Raw genomic sequence first — 22,771 nt, forward strand, 5'->3', positions numbered from 1 at the left:
CCCTTCCGAAGAACCTTCGGAAGAGAACTTGGGGGACTACTGTTTATACCGCATATTAACGACCAATGACCACCTGACACGTGGACGGAGTCAACATTTAACACTGCAAGCCCTTCGGCAAGGACCCTACCGAATCATATGCATCCTGGTGCTTTTGCTCTTGGACACGTGTCATGCCCACAATCCACTCCTGCAGTCCCACATCGGAGATTCCAAAATAAGCACACCTCCCAAGGCCTATATAAGGAGACCCCTATTCCCAAAAGAGGGGGGACAGAACGATCAACGGTACGCTATCGCTTGATCTGTAGTCTAATCTTTACTAAATCCGTACTTACTTAAGCATCGGAGAGCCTTCGGCCGGTACCGCACCGGTACCCCAGGGTCTTACCGAACGTTCCCTTTTTGCAGGAACTTGATCTTCCGAAGACTAACTACCTTCCGAAGACACAATATCACTAAGTTGGGCGAACCACGTGTCGAACCACTTTTTCGCATCAACAAGGTTTGTTTTTATAATTACTTGCTGCTCAAGTCCAAAAGGCCGCGATTCTCTTTCCAAGTATAAGAGGGCAAAACGAATACCTGATTTTTGAATGTATTGTTTGTTGGGGTGCTAATTATGTTTTTGAGGAATAAATTGAAGAAGTTTGTTGCTATTTCAATCGAATATTGTACAGGATAATAAGAACATATACTCTTTAGAAATAAATAATTATAACGATAGCATGGATAACATAAATATTCGCCCTTTTATCTGTCATTAATTTGTATGAAATTCGTAATATAGTATTTATCAAATAATGAAAGTTTCAACACACAATTCAAATGCGAGTCAAAATTAAATCAAGAGACAAAAAATGAGTATAGTCAAAGTTAAGCCGTAAATGTGGAGCAAGCTCTGATACTCTCGCAACTAGATAAAGCCCCAGCCTCTCTAGGGTCTCTGGACAAAGGGATTAATATTGGTTCTTGATGTGTTGTGTTTTGTTTCACTCAGCCATACTATTTATATTCAAAAGGCTTGGAATGTTATTTACGAGAAAGGTGATTTTTCGGAGCTTTATCTTTTAGCGTAAGATTCAAAACCAATTTGTTATTATATGCTAGATCTTTGCAATAAAAGTTGTTATTTCATACATTGTTGCCTTCCAAGATTTGCACAAAAGCAGCAAAATGAGGGCGGACTTTTACATTTGCATTTACATTATCCACATGACAGACAGACAGACAGACAGACAATAACAACAATAATTTAATCGAACCAAAACCAAGTGGCCATTTCATCGTTCCATTCAATTCAAATTATGGGCACTGCACTGCTCGCTGTACACATTCCGTTGGCTTTGGATAAGAAGAAGCCTCTTCTTTTAACTTTTTAAGTCCTTGTAACCCACTCACTCGCCCTCTTTCGAAACGACGTCGTTTGCGTCGGCCAAATCCGAACCTCAAACCAAAAGAAGCTTCGTTCGTGACCCGTTTGTTTAGTTGGAGGATTGGACTCAATCCCCTCCCGCGTTTACCGCAACAAAAATCCACCAATCCCACCGCCTTTAACTGCCACACGTGTCTTCCCTCCATTGGCCAAACCGAAGCAAGGGACGCGATCTAAGTGCCCTCCAAGTCGGCGTCCCTTTTCTGGCCAACGAACCACGCGGGGTACGGGTACCATGTGACGTGCCCCCACCTCCCAACACGTGGCGTGCGCATCACGTGCGCCATCTACTTCACATGTCCCCGTTTACACGTGGGCTTATCACTGTTCCGCCTGCGGTGCCTAACAAGCCACCACGATGCTGCCATGTTTCACGTACATTGTTACAAGTTAGCGAGTTAGAGACAGTTGGGATGGTAACAGTTAGTTGGCTTAGCCGTAAATTATCGTGCAGGTGTATGGTAGTATGGATATATTCGTATGCCGACTCATCAAAGCAAAAGAAATCCAATAAAAAAGTTTGGTGCTTTATTTTTTTTAATTTTCTTTTCTTTTTGAGAAAGTAAAATTGGGTACTTTTTATTTTGCACTCAACTTATTTTAAAATCGTTTTTAATGGGGAAAATAGGTAGATAACTAGGTATAAATTGATTGATTGGTTACAGTCGTGGACGCATGTAACCCTATTTATTGTGAGCAAATAATACAACTTTCTTTCTTTGAAGGATTTTATTAAACTTGACTGGGGCAGAAAGGCCGTCTGTGTTGCTTTATTTGACTTTGGAGAAAAGTCAATTGTGGGCTAGGAGTGGTTTACTAGCAAGGAAGCATGTTTTGAGGCAGAAAGTGGGGCCTTATTGGCTATCATGCACCGGATGCCATGGATTGGCCCCAACTTGTTCTTACCTTGTCTTCCACGATTTTTATCCACTTGTTGATAGGATTGAATCGGTATCTTTTCAGATATATGCTATTGAGTCTCTGCTCATTAGCACCTGGATGATTGTCAATTCTTGATACAAATTAGCATTACAAAATATGAACGGTTATGAACCACTCATAAATAACTACCGATCAACTCTATACGAGTGTTTTTGTGCTCATCTTCTTTTAACAAGTGATTAGACTACCAAACGTAACGGGAATATAAGATTAGGTCCACCAATGTTCTATGAATTTGGCCAAGTCCGCGTTTTGTGACTTGAATTCTACCAATACCATTATATAGTTAGCACCATTAGAAATCAACTCAAAAAGAAGAACGGACCACCATTCAATTACGTGCCATTTTTTTAGCCGATCGTGCAGCCATTTTGATCATCGGGATGAGAAGAATATATTTGCTTTGAAATCAATATTGGAATTACCATACGACATCATTATCTGAAATTGATGGCTGAAAACCAATCAAAGCATCTCCCGCCCCCCAATTACAAAACAAAAATGTCTGTTTGTTCTGTTCTTTGCCGTGTTTGGATGATATTACCCGGGAATAATAATTTATTCCAAACCCTAGTCACAAACCATTTCATTTTCCTCTCCAGGTGCTTCTCTTATCCATCAATCATCACAGATAGTGCACCGCACTAGAGGCAACCAAAAAAAAATATCCGAAAAAAAAAAAACAAAAAAAAAACAAGAGAACAACATTATAATTTGAATACCGTACGTGCACTACTCAAACTCATCTAAGATTAGAGAAATGGGAGGCCAACGTAATCAATCACTCAAATCCGAGATTAAGAGAACAAACATGATTTGGTTAAGAATGAGATTTGTTGCCTCAACATAATTTCGTCGGCCATTCTTGCGTCATGACCCATGACTTGTGAACAAACCTAATTAGACATGCGCATCAGTCGTCGTGGGAGATAACTTGAAGAAACCAAAACGTACGTACCTACCCCACCACAAGTTTGAAATGTTTATAAAATATTAGCATTAATTAAGGTTAATGGCTCTTTTAATACACTCAGAAACAGTCATGCAGACCAATGAAAACATTAATTTAAACAAAAACAAAGACCAGCGTGCCTCCCCTGTTTATAGTTTGATGTTTTAGTGGATAGACATTACGTGCGACGACTCAAAGGCTTGCCGCCGTTTTGCCTCTCTTTTGCAAGTCAAAAGGACATAAAAAATACTCCAGAAATCTTGTTAAGTCCGGGCCCAAGGGAACCAGGGGGACCAAATCGTGGGAAATATTGAGGCATGAAAGGAGCAGCTTAACCTGCTTTATGAGTTTTTATCAGATTATGTTTGTTTTGGATATGAATATGAATGTGAAATGATATGTTTGTGTGGTGTGATTTTATTTGTTAAGGACAACATGGGATGCATGAGCTCGGTTTTACTTATAGAGCCACTTTGGATATAAAATAAGAGCATGCTGTTTCGAGCCATTTAAGGTCAACATGTTTCAGAGTATGCTTGCATGTTACGAATATTTTTATTTTTATTTATTTATGAGAAGCGATAAAAGTTTATTGAGGAAGAGAACAAGTAAAAAAAAAAAAAAGACTAAAGTCAAGAGCATTAGGTGAGCATCTTTACACATAAGGACTCATGGGCATCGGTGTAGAAGATGAAAATGGCTGATGGTGGTGAGATTTATATAGTAGGGTGGAGGCGAGGGAGAGAAAGTTGGGGTTTTTGTGAAAACCTAGATCTGACGGTTTCCTTTCTTGTTGTTTTTGGATCCGATGGCTGTGATCTAACCGAGATTGAAACTGGGCTGTACAGGCGCAAAGGATAATGCATTCGTGAAAACAAATTAGGCTTGACCCAAGAGGAGGTATGAGCATGGGCTGGTTTTTCTTTTTTCGGTCGAATGAGCATGGGCTGGTTGGAAACTCAAACTTGCCCAAATTATAGTGACTTGAACATGTTGGACGCAACAATTTAACCCAATAGCATTTGAGGGATTGAACAACAATCGTAAAGGATTTGATTTACATAAGATATAATGTCAAGTGATTAAACACAAACTCTTTGCATATGTGGGTTAGATTAGTTGGCTAAAATAGAGTACCCATCTCATTTACACCCCTTAAACTCTTCAGGTTGCTGTTCGAGTTGAAGATTTCTTCATCTTTGTGCAAATTATCGGGTTTCAACTAAGAGATCTTAGTCCCATCTAAGATGGAGATTGAACTTGGATTAGTAGGTTTATCCAACTAAAATACCCACCTCTACTACAAATTTTAAATCATTAATTAAGACGAATATATTTTCATCACATCTAGTGATCATGTCTCATTCATGTCTATAATTATTTGACAATCAAAAGGGATGATACATTTTCTACTAAAATTCATATATGAAATTTGAAAACGTGAAGTTGCAAAAGTGGAAAATATACAAACCAATTTCATTTTCAATATTAAAATTAATGGCATAATTTCACGCATTTGTGGTTGTCATGCGGAAGCTGATTGGGCCTAGTGCGTCAGGGGACCCGACTCCAAGGTCTAGGAAGCAAGCAATCTGTTCCTGCTGACCTCCGGTTTGCAGGTGATCCAACCACCGACAAACGACCAATACCTATATTTCCCTCTCTCTCTCTCGACCGTTTTCCATCTGAGGCTTGTCGTTTCCAATGGCCTTCACGTACCGTGATCGGACCTCGGAGTTCCGATCACTGTCCGAGACCCTCCAGAAAATCGGAGGAATCACAGCCGTTCAGCAACCTCAGAATGTCTCATCTCCGTCCAAACCTCCGGGACCCTCCTCTTCTGGATCCGAATTCAACAAGAAGGCTTCCCGAATCGGGTTGGGGATACAGGAAACCTCTCAGAAGATCTCAAGGCTCACCCAATGTATTTTGCATTTGCTCCTCTCCTTTTCATTTCCAAAATTGAATCTTCCGTGCTCTATATACGTATGTGCTTTTATTTGTGTATTTATGCCTAGCTGTTTGGTGGCTGAGAAAATGTAGGAAATTTACAAAATTGAAGTTCGAATGTGATGCATTTGTTTACTTTAAACTGTTAACAGTTCAGCTAAGCTTTTTCAACCACTCCATTACGAGAGCCATATGAAAGCTAAATCTTTGATATTGCTAAGGAGCTGTTTTAGAGTTCTGAAATACTTATTGATTAACTGATTTTTGTTGTTGATAATTGACGATGATTGGAGAAAATTAAGCGTCACATATGATTTCTTATACTTGTGTTCGGATTATTACTTACGTTTCCAACTGATTGTATTGCATTGCCTAAAATTTTGCTCACAAAACCTAGTATTGTAATTTGTGAGTTCACTTTTCCTACTGGGTTTGAATTCTCCTCAGAATTTTATTGGGTGGTTGAGGTTATGTCGACCTAAGGCTTGTGCTTGCCATGTTTTAATCTGCAGTGGCAAAGAGGTCGTCTATGTTTGATGATCCGATAATGGAAATTCAGGAATTAACTGCTTTAGTGAAGAATGACATTACAGCACTGAATGTGGCTCTTACCGATTTGCAAAACATTCAAAGAATGGAAATAGCTGATGGAATTTATTCCCAGGACAAAGTTGTTCATTCAACAGCCGTCTGTGATGACTTGAAAAGCAAACTTATGAGGGCTACGAAACAGCTTCAAGATGTATTAACCACTAGAACAGAGGTCAGTGCTTGTTTTGATTTGTACACTTGGTAAGCGTCTTTTTTGTCCATGTCTCTGGTTGTTTCCTTACAACTCTACGTTTTTTGTCCCCTCAGAATATCAAGGCTCACGAGAATAGGAAACAGATATTTTCTACAAATGCATCAAGAGATAACCCTTTCCGGCAACCTGCAAAGAGTGTGACCGAACCTGCTCCCTGGTCAACTACAACTAGTGCACCTGGAAATTTGCAACCGTCACCGTGAGTATTTTGTATTAAAGAGATCTACTAAGTCTGTTCATGTTCTGATGTTTGTTAATTAGTAGTATATTAGGCCTTCCACCGTTCATGTACCAGTAATTTATTTATCGTTTCATCTCTCTTTCTCTCTCTCTCTCTCTCTCTCTCTCTCTCTCTCTCACCAGATTGCCATCAAATGAAGTTCAAGCTGGCAGCCAACTGAGGTATGTTAGCTCCGAAAGAAAATTGAAATTTCTTATTCATCTCCTTTTGTCATTTCCCTACAAATACCTGATGCATACACTATGCATGCATATGTGTACGTACTTCCAATCATAAATATGACAAGCACACGTTCTTTCGGTATTAGTTTTATTCATCTTTTATTCGTGCCTGAAATGCTTGTATCTGCTACATAGGCTATAACCAATACTTTCAACCACGCTCCTTTTAATTAGAAGTGCACCACTGTCTGCTTTACTTCCGGAAAGCATCTAAGAAGGCCGCATAGGGCCTTCATCAACTTGGATGATTATCTGGAATGCAGCTATTACAATCGAACTCATATTTCATATTGTCATGCCTCAACAAAAACTAGGATGCACTTGTCAATTTTCTCCATTCTGAATTTCTGGTATTGATGATTATTTTATTTAGTTGCCAGAAATAAGTTGATAAATGATTTGGTTTTCTGATATCTGTTTATAGATATATGTTGATGGAAAATAACTGCTTGTTTTAAACATTGCCAAGACAGACGAAGGTTAGCTGTAGATAACCCTCCATCGCAGCAAATGGAAATGTCCATGTTACAGCAGGTAGTTCCAAGGCAAGAAAATTATACACAAAGCCGGGCTGTTGCTCTACACAACGTAGAATCTACAATTTCCGAATTGAGTGGCATCTTTACACATTTGGCTACAATGGTTGCACAGCAAGGGGAACTGGCTATCAGGTTCTCTTTTTGCTGCTTGTAAATTTGTGATGTTTTATTATTCAGTCTCTTAGTGTGATGAAAGTTGGATCATAGAATACTGGATGCACTTTTACTAAGCTGGTTGTCGTGAGCAGGATTGATGACAACATGGAAGAATCACTGGCAAATGTTGAGGGAGCACACAACGCTTTACTAAGGAATCTCAACCGAATATCATCAAATAGGTGGCTTATAATCAAGATATTTGCCATTTTGGTATTTTTCCTGCTTGTCTTCATCTTCTTTGTGGCTTAAATTTTGGTGTCGAAAACCCAGCAGTAGAATTCTTGCTGCATGGTGAATTCAGGCTTCTTCCTCCCCAAACCTGATCATTGAAAGTAGAAAAGGGTTCTTTGTTCTGTATATTTAATGGGCATGCCCATTTTTCAATTCTCAAGTATTAGCATTCTTTATAGCATGCATATGTTTGCCTGCGTGATAAATTGATATGAAGCTCTGGTTGTTGTCTTCTTTGCTCTGTTTTCCCCACAGTTGGCCCAGATACACGCGCATATACATGCACAAGTGATTTGAACTTTGTGAGTGTGATTAACTAACGGAAAGAAGAAAAATGGACCAAAATTAAGAATTGGTTAAATCACAACTTTGGCCCACCAACCTAACCCTTGACATGCGACTAAGATTGATGAACTCGCTGTACTGCTGATAGCCCCTTCTACCAAATCCTTGAAAATTTGGTGTTGGATGTGCAACTTTAACTTCCCAATAGTCAAAAGGGTTCAAGGCTAGGTACTAGCTGCACTGCGAAGGGATAACCTTCAACAATGGTCTAGCTTTCGTCCAAGTCAAGTCCTCCCCACCTAGCAAACTCACGGGTTTACCCCATTTGAATCTTAAGCTGTTAACTGTTAGAATTGAAAGTTGGGTCCTTTTAACAATTTATGAACGATTTTAATCACTTGAACTACAAATCACTTATAAAATTCTATTATAGTAACGTATGTCTCAATAGGCGGTTACATTTCCAAAGGTTTAATGCATCTATCTGTCTCTTTTTAATTGAATGTTGTTCTAATGAAATGATTCTTCCTCTTTTTTTTCAATACTATATTACAAGAACTTCTCTTTGAGAAATATTTTTTTTAAAAGACATTTTCTATTGAGAGATGCGATATAATATTAAATTCACACACATTATATGAATGTTATAACTTAAACCCATAACATTTTCGGAGAAGCAATTGCTCTAAACGACTATACTGCACTAGTGGGTCATTTGTTTCTTTTTAAGACTTTGATTGCGTTTTTTTTTTCTGAAGTAAGAACAGTAACAGAAGTTACAGCCTAACAAATGAAGAGAAAGAAAACTAGAAAAAGGACAAAGGTAAGTGAGTTGTTGCTGCGCATTTTCTGCGAGCGTTAGATGCAAAACCAACGGAGCCATTAATGGCAGACACAAGTCCAACAATCAAGTCGTCAAAGTCTGCAAGGCCATGATATATTGAGATTTGGTAGATGGTGGAAGGTGCCCATTGAAAAGACTCATGCAAAACTAACACATGAACAGTGGAATTTGACAACTAATTGCCTAGCTGCTTACAACAGCAGTAGGCTCATTCATGGCAGACATCTAGAGATAAACCCTACACAATATACATAATATGGTAGTGTCAAGTGTGGTGCAAGAAAGAAAAAAAAAATATTCAGAGCTGAAAAATATCGATTTTGCTTGTAGTGCAGAGGACATGATGGTCTTATTGACTATGATTTGAAGTTTTTGGAATCATTTTGATGTCTTTGTCTGCTTTGATTTCCCCAACCTAATTTGATGTAAATCTTTCCTTGATTTTGTTGCATAACTGAGATGGGATTGTTCAGTTTCGTATGGAACTTTTATATAGGTATTAAAGTATATGCTTCCAAAGGCTCACTAATCATCTTTTTTGTGGTTGGTAAACGAAATAATCAAGTATAAAATAAGCATAATCAAAGTTTACGCAGAGCAGAAGATTAATGTGTATGTAAGTGTGTATGATTATCATCATGATCTAACAAAAACATGTGTAATTAAGTATAATAATGTTCCATCATCACTAATTATTTGCACAAATTGTCGACCTAATAATTAATATTTATTCATCCAAATTAACCTGAAAATTAGAACAAAGATTACTAGATTTTCACGCTGCTTCCGATCAATGATAGTTTGGGATTGTTTATCTAGCAAGCACTTATGCTTATAAGCGCTTTTATTATAAATACGTTGAAATTTTCTTAAGAAATCGAAATACTTTATGAAAAAGCACTTGAAAATCAGAAAGCGCTTTTATGACCCAGAAACACTTCTAAGTTTTTCTGTCAAATGTAGTCATAAAACTCTTTTAACCCTTCTAAAAACACTCCCAAACATATTACGTGAATGAAATGAGCCAAAGCTTTTCTTATAACGTCTATGTCTTTCCCTCGAGGAATTGTTATTATTATTGCAGACATTTTATGTAGAATAGCACTCATAATGTGTGAGTAGCAGCTTAAAGAGAATGAAATATTAAACATCTAGCATTATTCCAAACCAATGATTGATTTTGTATTAAAATGTTGTGTACTGCACTCTTAAATAAAACCAATGGATTTGTAGTGTGGCCCGGTGAGGCACTCTAAAATGTGTTTAGAAATGATGAAAGTTTTAGTCAGCATTAATAGTTTTTGGTCCTACATTAATAATTAATTATTAATTCCCATTGATGTAATTGTATTGAGGGTAAAAAGGTTGGCGTGACATATATACATGTAAAATGTAATGGATCTTGTACAATTTATAGATCCCTTTTTTTGGGTTGAAAAACTATGTCCTAGGATGCTTTGTAACTATAAGACAGATTCTGAAGGGAAAAATAAGCGACGGAAAATACCAAGAATAATAACATATAAAGAGCAAAGCTTGGAGCTTAAATATTTTTCTATTCTGGAATAAATCCTAAATAGAAGCTTTTGCTGATATGGAAAAAAGCCAAATAAATCCAATCTCTTCCTTTTCAGTCTTATTTCAAGTAATATTCTTTTATTGTGGGGTAACCCCATAAATTCCTCCTGATCATTATGGGATGGTTGGACCCTTTCTCTTACGTATGAGTTTGGCAAATAACATCCACTTCATCCCCCAAAATTGTCATGCTGATATGATTAGAGATGTAGTGGTGCAATTTGCAAAGATTGTATAAGTGCAGGACCTAACATTTTTATTTTGAATTATACGAAAAGATAAAAAAAGATTCATTTTAGCATTATTTTCCTTTTAAAAAAAAAAAAAATTACGAGTCAGCGCATTCATAACAAAGTTTTACCACTATAATAGAATGACTAGTGAATATTGAACCTGTCTCGCGTTCTCTAACCAAATCGAGACAACTATTACTAAACAAAAGGGTAAGTAACTTGAATCTAGATATTTGTCATGGATTTGAGATAAAATGGTTTCTTTTTCAATTCACCATCATCTTGTTATATATTCAGTGCTAGATTCGTGGAATAATACTGTATATATTCTCTATGGGTGGATGCTAGTCAACCAAATAATGAATGAAATACCCACTGAGCTGAGTGTGAGTATATATAAAGTCCTAGCTGGGATTGTTTTGAAAATTGTCTTTACTGTTCCAGATGTGTACTAAACTCTCCTTTTCAATCATTAACTTAATTCCCCCCTAATCCCAAAATTAATACTTTTTTTTACTTTTTCTTTCGAACTGTTGGGCACGCGTGATGTGTAATATATATGCTTTAGTATTCGCAAAGCTAAACAAGGTAGGGTTACTTTGATAATAACAAGTTAACAAGAGCTGGATTAACTCCTCATGATTCCCTTTTTAGTCTACAAGATGGCAAAGATATGTGAGTTTGGTCATGCAATTGATTTGATAGGCACTATTGGATTAGGGTAGGATAATGTTGCTAAATTAATTAATTAATGAGCCATGCAAGTAAATTAACATGAATTATGAGTCAGATCAGTCAGATGAGAAAAGGGAGACAGGGAGCATATTATGGAAAAGCTAAGTAGAGATGAGGAACCAAGTGAGGAGGAGGCCCCTCCACCCACTAAGCATGCTTATTATTTAATCTCATGATAGGGAAGGTAGAGAAAAAAAAAAAAAAAAAAAAAAGGAAGAAAAAAAAAAAGACGTTAATGAATTGTGATATTGATAGAGGAAGAAGAAAGTCTCTAATAAAAGGTTGGATTCTGCCAACTTTTTGACTGCATGTTAAAAGAGTAGTTCACCAAATTCTCAAAGAACGAGACTTTCTCGACAAAAAATTTCAATCATCAAAATCAAATCTCTTCGAACCAATTTCAGAAAAGAAAATTATGGATACCAATCTGCAAAAGTTTATCGAAGTTTGTTATTAGGGTACGTTTTATACAGTAAATGAAATGCTGAGATGGACGATTGCGTACTAAATAATATTAGGTGTAATTTAATGGAAATAAGTACAATTTTCAGTCTTCTTTACTCTTGAGCAAGTGACTAGCAGAGGGCCCCTTAGAGCTTTCTTAAGAGATTAAGCAAACCCTAAAATGATTGTAATCACCTTGCATTTGAATTTAATTAGAGACTTATTACCAGCACATTTGTCGGTTCATGGTATAAATATTTTGCTTGCACCATGTGAACCCTAAAAATGAATCTCAGTAAGTACACTGATTGAAGCTAAGATTTATGCAACAGTTAATGGAAACACAGAGACTGAGACATCAAGAGAAGAGTATAAATTTGGTGTTGTGGTAATTAAATTGTCTTCTCTATTTCTTAAATAAGAGGAATGCTAGCGATATTCTCTCATACTTTTTTCTTATTGTCTTTTCAATTCACGTGGCATAAATAAAAGGAATGTTACATAGATTTGTGTTTGAAATTTGTTTCTTAAATAAGAGGAATGCTAACTACTTTTCTTCTTGCCTTTCCTTACTTTCTTCATTCACTTAGGTTCCGTTTGGTTCACGGAATGAATTTGAGGGAAAATCATTTTCCAAGGGAATAGAAATGGAAGATTACTTTCCCACGTTTGGTAATGCTGGGAAAGTAATCAGGAGATATCACTTTATTTCTTTTCCCATATTTATTTTGAGTAGGAACGGAAAACAAAGTTTGTATAAATTTTCAATTATACCCATATTAAATCAAATAAAAAAAGAATGCATTTAATGATATATTGTAATTCTAAATTGTTAATGGGGACAAAATGGTAATGAAAAATGTTTATTTAATATTGGCTCATTTTCTCAAACTTTCTCATGAGGAGGAAAAATAAAACCCCAGTTGGGAGGATGTCTTCACTTTCCCCCTTACTTTCCCATGGGCCAGGCAACGATTTCCCATGCCTGGACTTACTAAACATGGGAAAACAATTGATTTTCATCCCCAAGTCTCTTTTTTCATGAACCAAACGAGACCTTAATGTGTATACATTGAACATACTAAATACCTTGAGTTGTGTGCGAGTAAAATACACGTGGTATAAAATGAATGAGAAAAGTAATAAAGGAAAAATAAGAGGGTAGGTAATTAACATTAGGGGTGGGTACGGTTCGGTTTGGACCGATTTTTGCCTCAAATTAGAACCGATCCGGTACTATTCATGCGGTTTGGTTCGGTTCGGTTTTAATTAAAAAAATTCAAAAATTGTCCGGTTCGGTTTTGAACCGGATTATAAAAATTATTTTTTAAAATTGTTTTGTAATACAATTCTCAACTTAATATTATTTTTTTACTTGAAAATTAACAAATTATTCAATTTCATATAAAAAAATAAATATTAAAGTGAGAAAAGAGAGATATTTTGACATTGAACTTGGATAAATATTAATTTTTTTTAGTGAAATTAAAAATATAGCATTAAATATAAATATATATTGAAAAAATATATATTTTTAGTTTCACCGGTTCGGTTTGGCCCGGTTCGATTTTTGAAGACATAAAACCGGATCCGAAACTGGTTCGAACCGGTCCGGTTCGGTTTTTGACCGATTTTTGACTTTTTGATCAACTCGATTTTTTTCCGGTTTGGTTCGATATGGTTCGGCTCGAATTTCCGGTTTGCCGGTTTGAGTGCCCACCCCTAATTAACATTGCTCCTTAAATAACATTAAGCAGTGCACTTTTCTGCCACTCTGCTTCCCTTAGCCTCAGGTGCTCCTTTTTGTCAGATCTATTCTCAAAGCCCAGAAATCAATCCCCAAGAAACAACAGCAACTCAAAGTTTTCTTGTTCTTTTCTTTAAAAGAGGCAGACACCCCCTTTACTTGTTGTGCTTCTCTTTGACTCTGCCACACAGACTCTGCCCATTGACAGAGGAGAGGGCATTAACCTATCGAATTTGGCTGCGTCTGAGTTAAGTCTTCTTCAAGTTTCAGTATTTAAGGCAACTGCCAAAGTGACAATCTTTGTGAAACGGCCAATACAAGTGGCAGTGGCACTGCATGCTTCTCTGGTTTCCTTCGTTGAAAGGGAAAACGAGATAAAGCACTCTCTCTCCCCGACTGAGAACTTGAAGAAAGTAAACGATTTGCGAAGAGCCTGACATTTGTCCAATTTCCATAAAAAGCTTCTCAGCCTTTCCTCCTGCTTCCTCATTATAAATCTCAAACAAACTCTCTTTTCCCAACAAGGTAACTGAAACCTCTCAGACTTGGGTACCTTTCTCTCTACTTGGTTACAGGAAATGGCTTTTCTTTTTGTTTGCTTTTCCTTTCAACCTTTCTCTCATTGTTTCTTTTTGTTTTCTTTTCACAAATTTTCATCCACATAAAATTTTATTTTGTTTTGAGTTGAGCCCTCTGTTTTTGCCTTTTTTGGTTTAACTTGTTGGAGTGATTAATCTGTCTGCTACATGTTGCAGATCTATTTCACCTGTCAACAATGCAACCTCAGAAACAAGCAGAGGAGGCCATAGTCTCAAGCTTCAACCGAACTGATCATCATGATGACAGAGAGGAAGAAGAAGGACCAGATCAGCAGTCTGCTTTTAGCCTCACAAGCTTTTTCTGGCATGGTGGCTCCGTCTATGATGCCTGGTTTAGCTGTGCATCAAATCAGGTAAATTTAACAAAAACCCAAGTCACAATTCAAATATTAAAGTACTATCTTTGAGTTATCTCTCTGTAATTGAACATTCTTCTGTTCTGATGGGTTTTGATGAAAAACAAAAAAACAGGTTGCTCAGGTTCTGCTCACTCTGCCATACTCTTTCTCCCAACTGGGCATGCTTTCAGGCATCATATTCCAAATTTTTTATGGTATTTTGGGAAGCTGGACTGCTTATCTGATCAGTATTCTCTACGTTGAGTACCGAAGTCGAAAAGAAAAAGAAAATGTCAGCTTCAAGAACCATGTCATACAGGTAAAGTAAACTAATTAGCTTCCAACATTTCTCACAATGCAAAGCCATTTCCACTTGAGAAAGTTAAAAAAGTAACCTCTTTCTTTGAAATTTTTTGAGCAGTGGTTTGAAGTGTTAGATGGTTTACTGGGTCCATACTGGAAAGCCGTTGGATTGGCCTTCAACTGCACTTTCCTTCTCTTTGGATCTGTTATCCAACTCATAGGTTGTGCAAGGTCTGTCTTTTTTATTTTATGACTAATTTTTATAGACAAAATTAAAACATGGGTTTTGTTCTGTTTAATACATAATTAATTACTGATTTGGGTTTTTTAATGGGTGATTATGCAGCAACATATACTATATAAATGACAATCTGGACAAGAGGACATGGACGTACATATTCGGAGCTTGCTGTGCCACCACTGTGTTCATACCCTCTTTCCACAACTACAGAATCTGGTCTTTTCTTGGGCTTGGCATGACCACCTACACTGCTTGGTATATGACCATTGCAGCCATAGTTCATGGCCAGGTAATTAGTTTCATCAACGGTCCTGATTGTTCCAGAGTCATATCTCTGTTCTTTATCCTCCGTTGATTTCGACTCTGTTTCTTCTTCATAAGATTTAAAACATGCTTTACAGGCTGAGGGTGTAACACACTCGGGGCCAAAGAAAATGGTCTTGTATTTCACTGGCGCCACCAACATACTCTACACTTTCGGCGGCCACGCCGTTACTGTGTGAGTATTTAGTTTCATTATATTTTTATTGTTTAATTTGAAATAATATAATCATGATGTTCCCTCTTTTTTTTTTTTTTTTTTTCCAGAATGGTTTTCTTTTTTACACAGTGGCCATATTCATTATGCAGCTTTTGCTTGCCATTAATGGGTTGGTGAGAGAAGAGAATATCATGACAGGAAATTGAAAATGACAGAATAAAACTCGAATAAGATGGTGATTGTGCACCTTGTGGTGTATATTAAAAAATATATTCTCATTTACGTCATAGATAATCTTGACTTTGTGTCACTGACAACACCTTACTATTGAATTAAGAAAAATAATCTTTCTGCTATATATTCTTAATCATAAAGTCTAATTTCTTTATTATAAAGCTTTTAGGTAGATAAGGAAAAATAAAAAATAAAAAACAGAACTTTCTCTTCTAAAAGCACTTTAGTGCAATTGTGGTGGGCAAGCTCTGTATCCAGATTAGATTTTTACTGCAGGATCATGTTATTGTTTGCAGGGAAATTATGCATGCAATGTGGAAGCCTCAGAAGTTTAAGTATGTCTATCTCTTTGCTACCCTCTATGTATTCACTCTCACCCTTCCATCTGCAACTGCTGTGTACTGGGCCTTTGGGGACCAACTCCTCACTCACTCAAACGCCTTCGCCCTCCTTCCCCGGAATAAATGGCGCGATGCCGGGGTCACCTTGATGCTTATTCACCAGGTGATGATCCTTCTCAATACTCTAATTGTTTGTACATGTTGTTTCCTAGCCATTTTGCCACTTTGCTAATAGAACATGTAGAAAGTTGTTATTGCCTAAGCTTATAATGGTTTGCTGCTTTCAATTCATAGGCATAATTTTCAAGCATGGGATTGATTGAGAACATTTTGATTGTGCTGATGTAATTTTTTCTCATGTGGTTGGCATGTTACAGTTTATCACATTTGGGTTTGCTTGTACGCCATTGTATTTTGTGTGGGAGAAAGTCATAGGAATGCATGACACCAAGAGCATATGCTTGAGGGCTCTTGCCAGGTTGCCTGTGGTGATACCAATTTGGTTCTTGGCCATCATATTCCCCTTCTTTGGTCCCATTAACTCAGCTGTTGGGTCTCTTTTGGTCAGCTTCACTGTCTACATCATCCCCGCCTTAGCCCATATGCTCACTTTCAGATCTGCATCTGCTCGTCAGGTAATGTTCCAATCTAGCCTCATTAGAGAACAGGGCACTCTGAGTCTTGTTTCATGGAATATACAGTTTTACTTCTATAGTAATCCTTGGAAGTTGAAAGTGACTTCCAATGCATCAGGCTGGTTTTTTCCCCCCCACAAGTTTTATTAATGGTTGGGATTTAAATGTTTGTGTGACCTGGATAAGGTTGGTGAAATTTCCATTTCTTGCAGTATGTGGTACCTTTCTTTCACACTTATTCAGATCTTGTAATAAGTTAGGCCAAACTCACCTCTTTGATTAAGTTGGGCCTACATACCCACATTATTGGTCATACTCCCTAACTAGCTCACAGTGAGGCATGTGATCTGATCCAACACATTATGTATGCAACTCATTTAATCATACAGCATTGCAGAAAATTACATTACTAAACTGCAATCGGGTAATTTTCGTGTGTGCAGAATGCGGCAGAGAAGCTTCCATTTTTCCTCCCGAGCTGGACGGGGATGTATGTGGTGAACGCATTTATAGTGGTGTGGGTGTTCATAGTCGGGTTTGGATTCGGAGGGTGGGCTAGCATGACCAACTTCATCAAGCAAGTTGACACTTTTGGGTTGTTCGCCAAGTGCTACCAGTGCCCTCCCAAAGTCTCAGCCTCCCCACCAGTACATCACTAAGTTCTCTTTTGTATCAATCTCAGGGAGGCATCAGCATCTCTCCCCCACAAATGGTTGTGCTGTATCAGCCTTGTCATTCTGTGTAGCCTCTATAAATATCAGTACATTATTGTGAATGGTGAATTGGAGTTGGAGATGTTTTCTTTTGTGTTTCATTGTTTGTTTTTATAAGTGTTTCTATCTAATCAACTATGCTAGTGCAATCAATTATCAAGGGCCATTGCTGATTTTAATATAAACATGGTGCCTACAAATTTTCAAAAGACTACCCTTGATTATAAGAGAGAACCCAATCCGGGCATGTGATGATATGACTCACATGGCTACCACATTCACTTCTGTTTATCATCAAACACCTTTCCATGCGAGCCCACATGAACCCAAAACGTATTATGTATTGTGATGATGAAGAATCTGAAATTAATATCCTTTCACTACCTCTTTTTTTTTTTCCTCAATCACATGAACCCAATTCACGCTTGTCATTTTGCCGCCTAATTGTGTTGCGTATGATATAGGTTTGACTGGTCAAACTTCAATGGTGGGGGCTACTACTTGATGATGTGGAATGGGAGTGCAACTCAGCAGTGACTTGGACATGTTTGAGGGTCAACTCAAAATCTGTTACAAATGTCCAAAGTCTTGAGTATGGCTGTCTCATACGGGGTTTCATCACTCACAAAGAAGTGAGTTTGGGTGCGAGACTTAGAGTTAGCCCTACTCGAGATTTTCTCTATTCTCATTCTCCAAAATGTTACATATTTGATGTGATTGCGCTTCTATAGATTAATTCTTGTTGAACCATTTTTAGGTAACAACAAAATCAAACTCCATTATCGAAGTTCATAATCCAATTGTGAAACCAAACCCAAATCTCCTCTAAGCTTGGACTCTAATCTTGAGGTGAAGCTGACCTCCAACTTGATGGGTTGATCGTAAGGTGCAGAACATGTTTTAGAAAGACTAAAGCTTTCGATAAGGTTTGGTTTTGATGTGATTTTGTGATTAAAACCAGTTCCTAACTTGCCTATCTTTTATGTTTCACTCATTTTTTCTTTCTTCCCACAGCTGTATCGTTTCCACGCACCATTAGATTATAAAATTATCATTGCATTTTGTTGTTTGGCAATTAGTAATTAGCACATCGATATCTGTTGTTTATTATGAATTGGTGCAATTTACAAAAGCATTTAATTGTAACATTAATATTTGCACTGCCGACTGCGGACACTGTTGGAAAAAAGACTTTTTTAGATGATAATGAAAATGAGTCAGTGTCTTCACTTAATACCAGTTCAACAAGTTTTTTTTGAGTCAAAACTGAGTTATTATATTTGACACTAATTGTTCATGCTTATTATTCCATTAGCGGGTCATGTCTTGTCAAGTATTGGTCAATCCTATCACACAATTTAAGACATAATCAGAAGGTGAAAAATGACATGACTAATTTCATAGAGTGGTCAAACGAGCACCAAAAACACAAAATAACGTTTTCCTTTTTTATAAACAGTAAAGAGTAGAAAGTCATATATGGCATACCGGTTGAAGTGAAATGAAAAATTTTTTTTATTATTAAAAATTTATGTAGCACTTTTAACACATCGGTCAGAGATATTCTTATGCAATCCATTATAAAACATTGAGTGTGGTGAATTGTGGAATTGAAGCCAACATAAAGACGTAAAGAACCAAGGTGAAGTGAAGAGTGTGTTAATAATGGGGACTTTGCTTTTTCTTTCTTTTTAGGTGAAGATTTAACTCTAGACATCTATGAAGTTTTATGTAAAGCAATTATTATATCCTCATTGCGAAAAGGATAAAAGAAATGGATAACCGAGCTCAAGCCCAAAGATATAAGAAGTTGGGGCTAGCCCAGCATAGGAACATAACACAACCGGAAGCCCCAATACAATTGAGCTTGGATTTAGCTTTAGGATGCTAAAAATTTATTTCAAATGGGTTTCTAAAACACTTGATATGCAATGGTCAGACTCTCACCTGGATTGAAGTGTATTTTTTGGAGGAATTTTCAAGGTACTAAATTCGCAGCTCACCTACCTCTCCAAGTTCCTTTGCTGGTTTCCATTTCGAGTAAAAGCAAATAGTAGCTGATTTGGGCCTTCAGACTCTGTTCGACTGAGCGTGACAATGGCTAGAGGACGACCCAGAAAGGTTTGGCCTTTTTTAATTTTCTCACACTTTCTCACTAGTCAAGTGCACCCTCTTCGTCCTACTACCCCGTCATTCCTTTTCTTTCCCAAGTTTATGTTTGTCTTTCCTAATTCCTTTTCGGATGGTTCAATCCGACCTGCATTTGTTTGGCCATGCTCTCACATTTTCTTCTTATGTTTTTTTTTCCTTTTTTAGAAAAGTTAAGTTTTTGTTCAGCTGATTTCTCACACGTTTTTTATTTTATTTTCTACTCCACTTAATATTTGCAGAGGGATTCCCGCATGGATGCAGCCATTGATGCTATGACCCGTGAAATGGGTTTTGACGAGAGACTAGTTCGTGCCACAGTAAAAGAGCTACTGAAGGTGGCTTCATTGTTTTCTGAGAGTTTTGGGTTCTGGGTTTTGTTTGACGTATCAAAAGGTTTTGCTTTCAGGTTTATGGAGTGCGAGGATCTCCAGACCAAGGATGGCCCTTTATCGAAGAGTTTTCTTATAAACTCCTAATTGAGCAGCTTCTTGAAAAACAACAAGATGGTGCTGAAAATAGGGTAAGTTGATTGCTTGTTATTGTTGTGTGCTAAAGTTGCTTCGTTTGTTGTACAATGTGCTGGGGGAAAATTAGGGCTTCTTGCTGCCTTGAGATTTATTCTTCCTACTCTCTTCGATTTGGCGTTCTTATTGGGTTTGTGGCTTCAGACGAAGACGTTATCTTAATCACATTAATTTGGTTGCCTGGTGAATTAAATCTCACATTCGAGCAAGACCTGTACCTGTTACTATTTCTGAGCTTCGTGCTTTACTATAGAATTGTAAGTAGTGAGCCTGATTTTCTTTTAAGCCTAGAGTGTTGATTGTGTATTCACTTAGTCCTAGAAGATGACAAGTGTAAGGCTTCAAACATGTAAAAACTAAAATAGCCAAGAGCTAGAATTAAGACAGATGGATGTCTGAGATTCACTGATGCTTGTGTGAATCCAGCTCAGAGCTAACGGTCATGTAGTACATGCCGTGTGAGCTCATTTTTACTTACATAGAGAATATACAAAAAGCCTTGCTCACAGATCTTGTGAGCAAGCAGAGCAGTTATTCAACAGCATTCTTCATTTTTCTTCTTTTCTCTCTAAACAGAACTATACACCAAAATCCAGGTTGAACAGCAAAACACTAACATTTACTTCTGGCTGAAGAAAGTGATCTGAATAGAGCTGCATCTATCATGAACACACCACTCCTTACTGCTATGACGGCAAAGACCAAGTTAACTCCTGTTCATCAAACCCAAGGTTCTCCATATTCTCAGGATCAGAGTTATCAGCATCCGACTCCAGATCACAGTTATTCTAATAGTACTTCAGGTTATAATGGTTCGTCTTCTAATAGACAATGGAATTCCAGAGGTGGTTCTCGGGGAAACAGGTATTACAGAGGCTGGAATAACTTCAGAAACAGATATAATAAGAGTAGACATGGTAGCAGTTCATATGGTAATTCCACTTATGGTTCAGGCCAATTTTTCTATCAACCTGGTTACCTGGTGGTCATTATGGTAATTCAGGTGGTTCTGGTTTTCAACACCCTGGTTCTTTTTTGGCCCATCAGAGTGTACCTCATAGTCAATATTATGTCCCTCCACATTCTGGCCCTGGAATTCTTGGTTCATCTACTATATGCCCTACTGCATCACTGTGGCAATCTCCTACTCCGTCCTTTCAATCTACTATAAGATTCATTTCACAGAAAAATCAAAAGCTCTGAGTTTTCTATCCTAGTTTTCTCTCTTCGTTTCTACTTGATGTTTCAGTGAGATTGCACTAGTTTTATGCCTTCAAACAGCATTCACCTTGACTTGTGTTGCTCTTAATTGTATAAAATTAGTCATAATACTGGTTTGAACTCTTTGAAGGATGCTGCTCGACAAGGCGATGCAGCTCCACCAGACGATGCAGCTCCACCAGACGACGCTGTTCCACCAGACGACGCTGCTCCATCAGATGATGCTGCTCCGTATGATGATGCTGCTCCGTATGATGATGCATCAGCAGCAGTAGGGCCCTCAAGCATTGTTATTCTACCTACCTTCTCAGGGGCTGTGGACAGCAAATTGCAGACTCAGGATGCTTGTGACTCTACATCACAGACTAATGGACTTATTCATGCATCACTGATTAAGATTACAGGTAAATGATTGTCTAATTATTCCTAAATATTTATAGAGGTTACAGTTTCAGCCATGGGCAGTTTTCATTCATACTCTTATCATTTCAGTTCCACTCCTTTATGAATGTGCACTTGTTTTGCAGGTGCTAAGGAGTGTCTCCCAGTAGATAATCTTGCACTGCGGAGGTGTAAACCTTGCTGTGGCTGGGCTTTTAGCAATGATGGGGAAGGTCCTGTGGAACAAAAATTGGGTCCATTGGCCGAGTCAGGTAAATTACTTATCAGGCCAGCTGAGAAGTTATTCCTAAATATTTATAGATGTTACAGTTTCAGCCATTGGCAGTTTTCATTCATACTCTTATCATTTCAGTTCCACTCCTTTATGAATGTGCACTAGTTTTGCAGGTGCTGAGGAGTGTCTCCCGGTAGATACCCTTGCACCGCGGAGGCGTAAACCTTGCTATGGCTGGGCTTTTAGCAATGATGGGGAAGGTCCTGTGGAACTACAATCGGGTCCATTGGCAGAGTCAGGTAAATTACTTATCAGGCCAGCTGAGAAGAGGAAGCGCAAGTCAGGGTGGGATGTGAGACCTGAAGATATGCAAAGCTCTTTCACTTTGATGTCGTAGTTGTAATATGTATAAATAGGAGTCTTGTATAGAAATCACATATTTTGGTGACACTGATACTAGATTATTCGAATATAGTGTTGTGTTAGTCATAGGTATCATGCCGATATTCGATGCTAACCAGTGCAACTCTAGAGAAGAGAATGCACATTTTGGAAAGCCATTGGAACCCAAATTACATTTACAAGAAGAGAGTGAAAGATTGTGGGTGCTTTTGTCAATTAGTTTGTTGGTGCTTATGTAAATGATCTGATTGGTGCTTTTTATGTTCTATACTTTGTCCTAGCACTTATTTTTCCATCTTAAAATTCAGCCTTTCGTTTCATTTTGATTTACAAGAAGATCAAGGAAAGAAGAGAAAAATTGTTTCACTGCTTAAGAAGACAACTATTGAAACACTTATGTGCTATGTTTCCTTCAAGTTTGATTGAAAACCTCACGAGACTTTGATAGTTTGTGTGAGCAAACTCCCTCTTCCAATATCGAGTACCAAGCAAACTCCCTCTTCCAATATCGAGTACCAAAAAAAAAATTCATATAATAAAGATAAAATTGATAAGGAGGAAAGTATATTCCTTTTTCGTTACCACAGATTGAAACTTCATTTTTTGGGGAAATCAAATAATTTATTTAGGG

At 37.5% G+C, this 22,771-nt stretch overlaps 3 protein-coding genes across 4 annotated transcripts; all 3 read left to right on the top strand.

Annotated features, from left to right (window-relative positions):
• Nucleotides 1-4,770: 4,770 nt before the first annotated feature.
• On the top strand, nt 4,771-7,710 carry LOC117620194 (syntaxin-31). Its single transcript, XM_034350334.1, has 6 exons — nt 4,771-5,253; nt 5,792-6,042; nt 6,138-6,283; nt 6,448-6,486; nt 7,020-7,217; nt 7,334-7,710. The coding sequence occupies exons 1-6, from the start codon at nt 5,034-5,036 to the stop codon at nt 7,491-7,493; spliced, it is 1,014 nt and encodes a 337-aa protein (XP_034206225.1). The 5' UTR covers nt 4,771-5,033; the 3' UTR covers nt 7,494-7,710.
• Nucleotides 7,711-13,345: 5,635 nt separating this feature from the next.
• Nucleotides 13,346-17,361, top strand: LOC117618856 (auxin transporter-like protein 2). The gene is made up of 9 exons (XM_034348600.1): nt 13,346-13,866; nt 14,097-14,293; nt 14,412-14,597; nt 14,700-14,812; nt 14,928-15,111; nt 15,224-15,321; nt 15,834-16,041; nt 16,256-16,513; nt 16,957-17,361. Exons 2-9 carry the CDS (start codon nt 14,117-14,119, stop codon nt 17,170-17,172), a joined length of 1,440 nt encoding a protein of 479 aa, XP_034204491.1. The 5' UTR covers nt 13,346-13,866; nt 14,097-14,116; the 3' UTR covers nt 17,173-17,361.
• A 1,779-nt stretch (nt 17,362-19,140) lies between these two features.
• Nucleotides 19,141-22,408, top strand: LOC117617173. Of its 2 annotated transcripts, none has more exons than XM_034346455.1 (6): nt 19,141-19,347; nt 19,617-19,712; nt 19,784-19,897; nt 21,253-21,526; nt 21,650-21,775; nt 21,904-22,052. In XM_034346455.1, exons 1-6 carry the CDS (start codon nt 19,324-19,326, stop codon nt 21,933-21,935), a joined length of 666 nt encoding a protein of 221 aa, XP_034202346.1. In that variant the 5' UTR covers nt 19,141-19,323; the 3' UTR covers nt 21,936-22,052. The 2 variants fall into 2 exon arrangements, with proteins under 2 accessions (XP_034202346.1, XP_034202345.1); XM_034346454.1 differs by having other exon boundaries at nt 19,143-19,347; nt 21,912-22,408.
• Nucleotides 22,409-22,771: the final 363 nt, after the last annotated feature.

Source organism: Prunus dulcis, chromosome 2 (genome assembly GCF_902201215.1).
Source record: "Prunus dulcis chromosome 2, ALMONDv2, whole genome shotgun sequence".
NCBI classification, from domain to species: Eukaryota; Viridiplantae; Streptophyta; class Magnoliopsida; order Rosales; family Rosaceae; genus Prunus; species Prunus dulcis.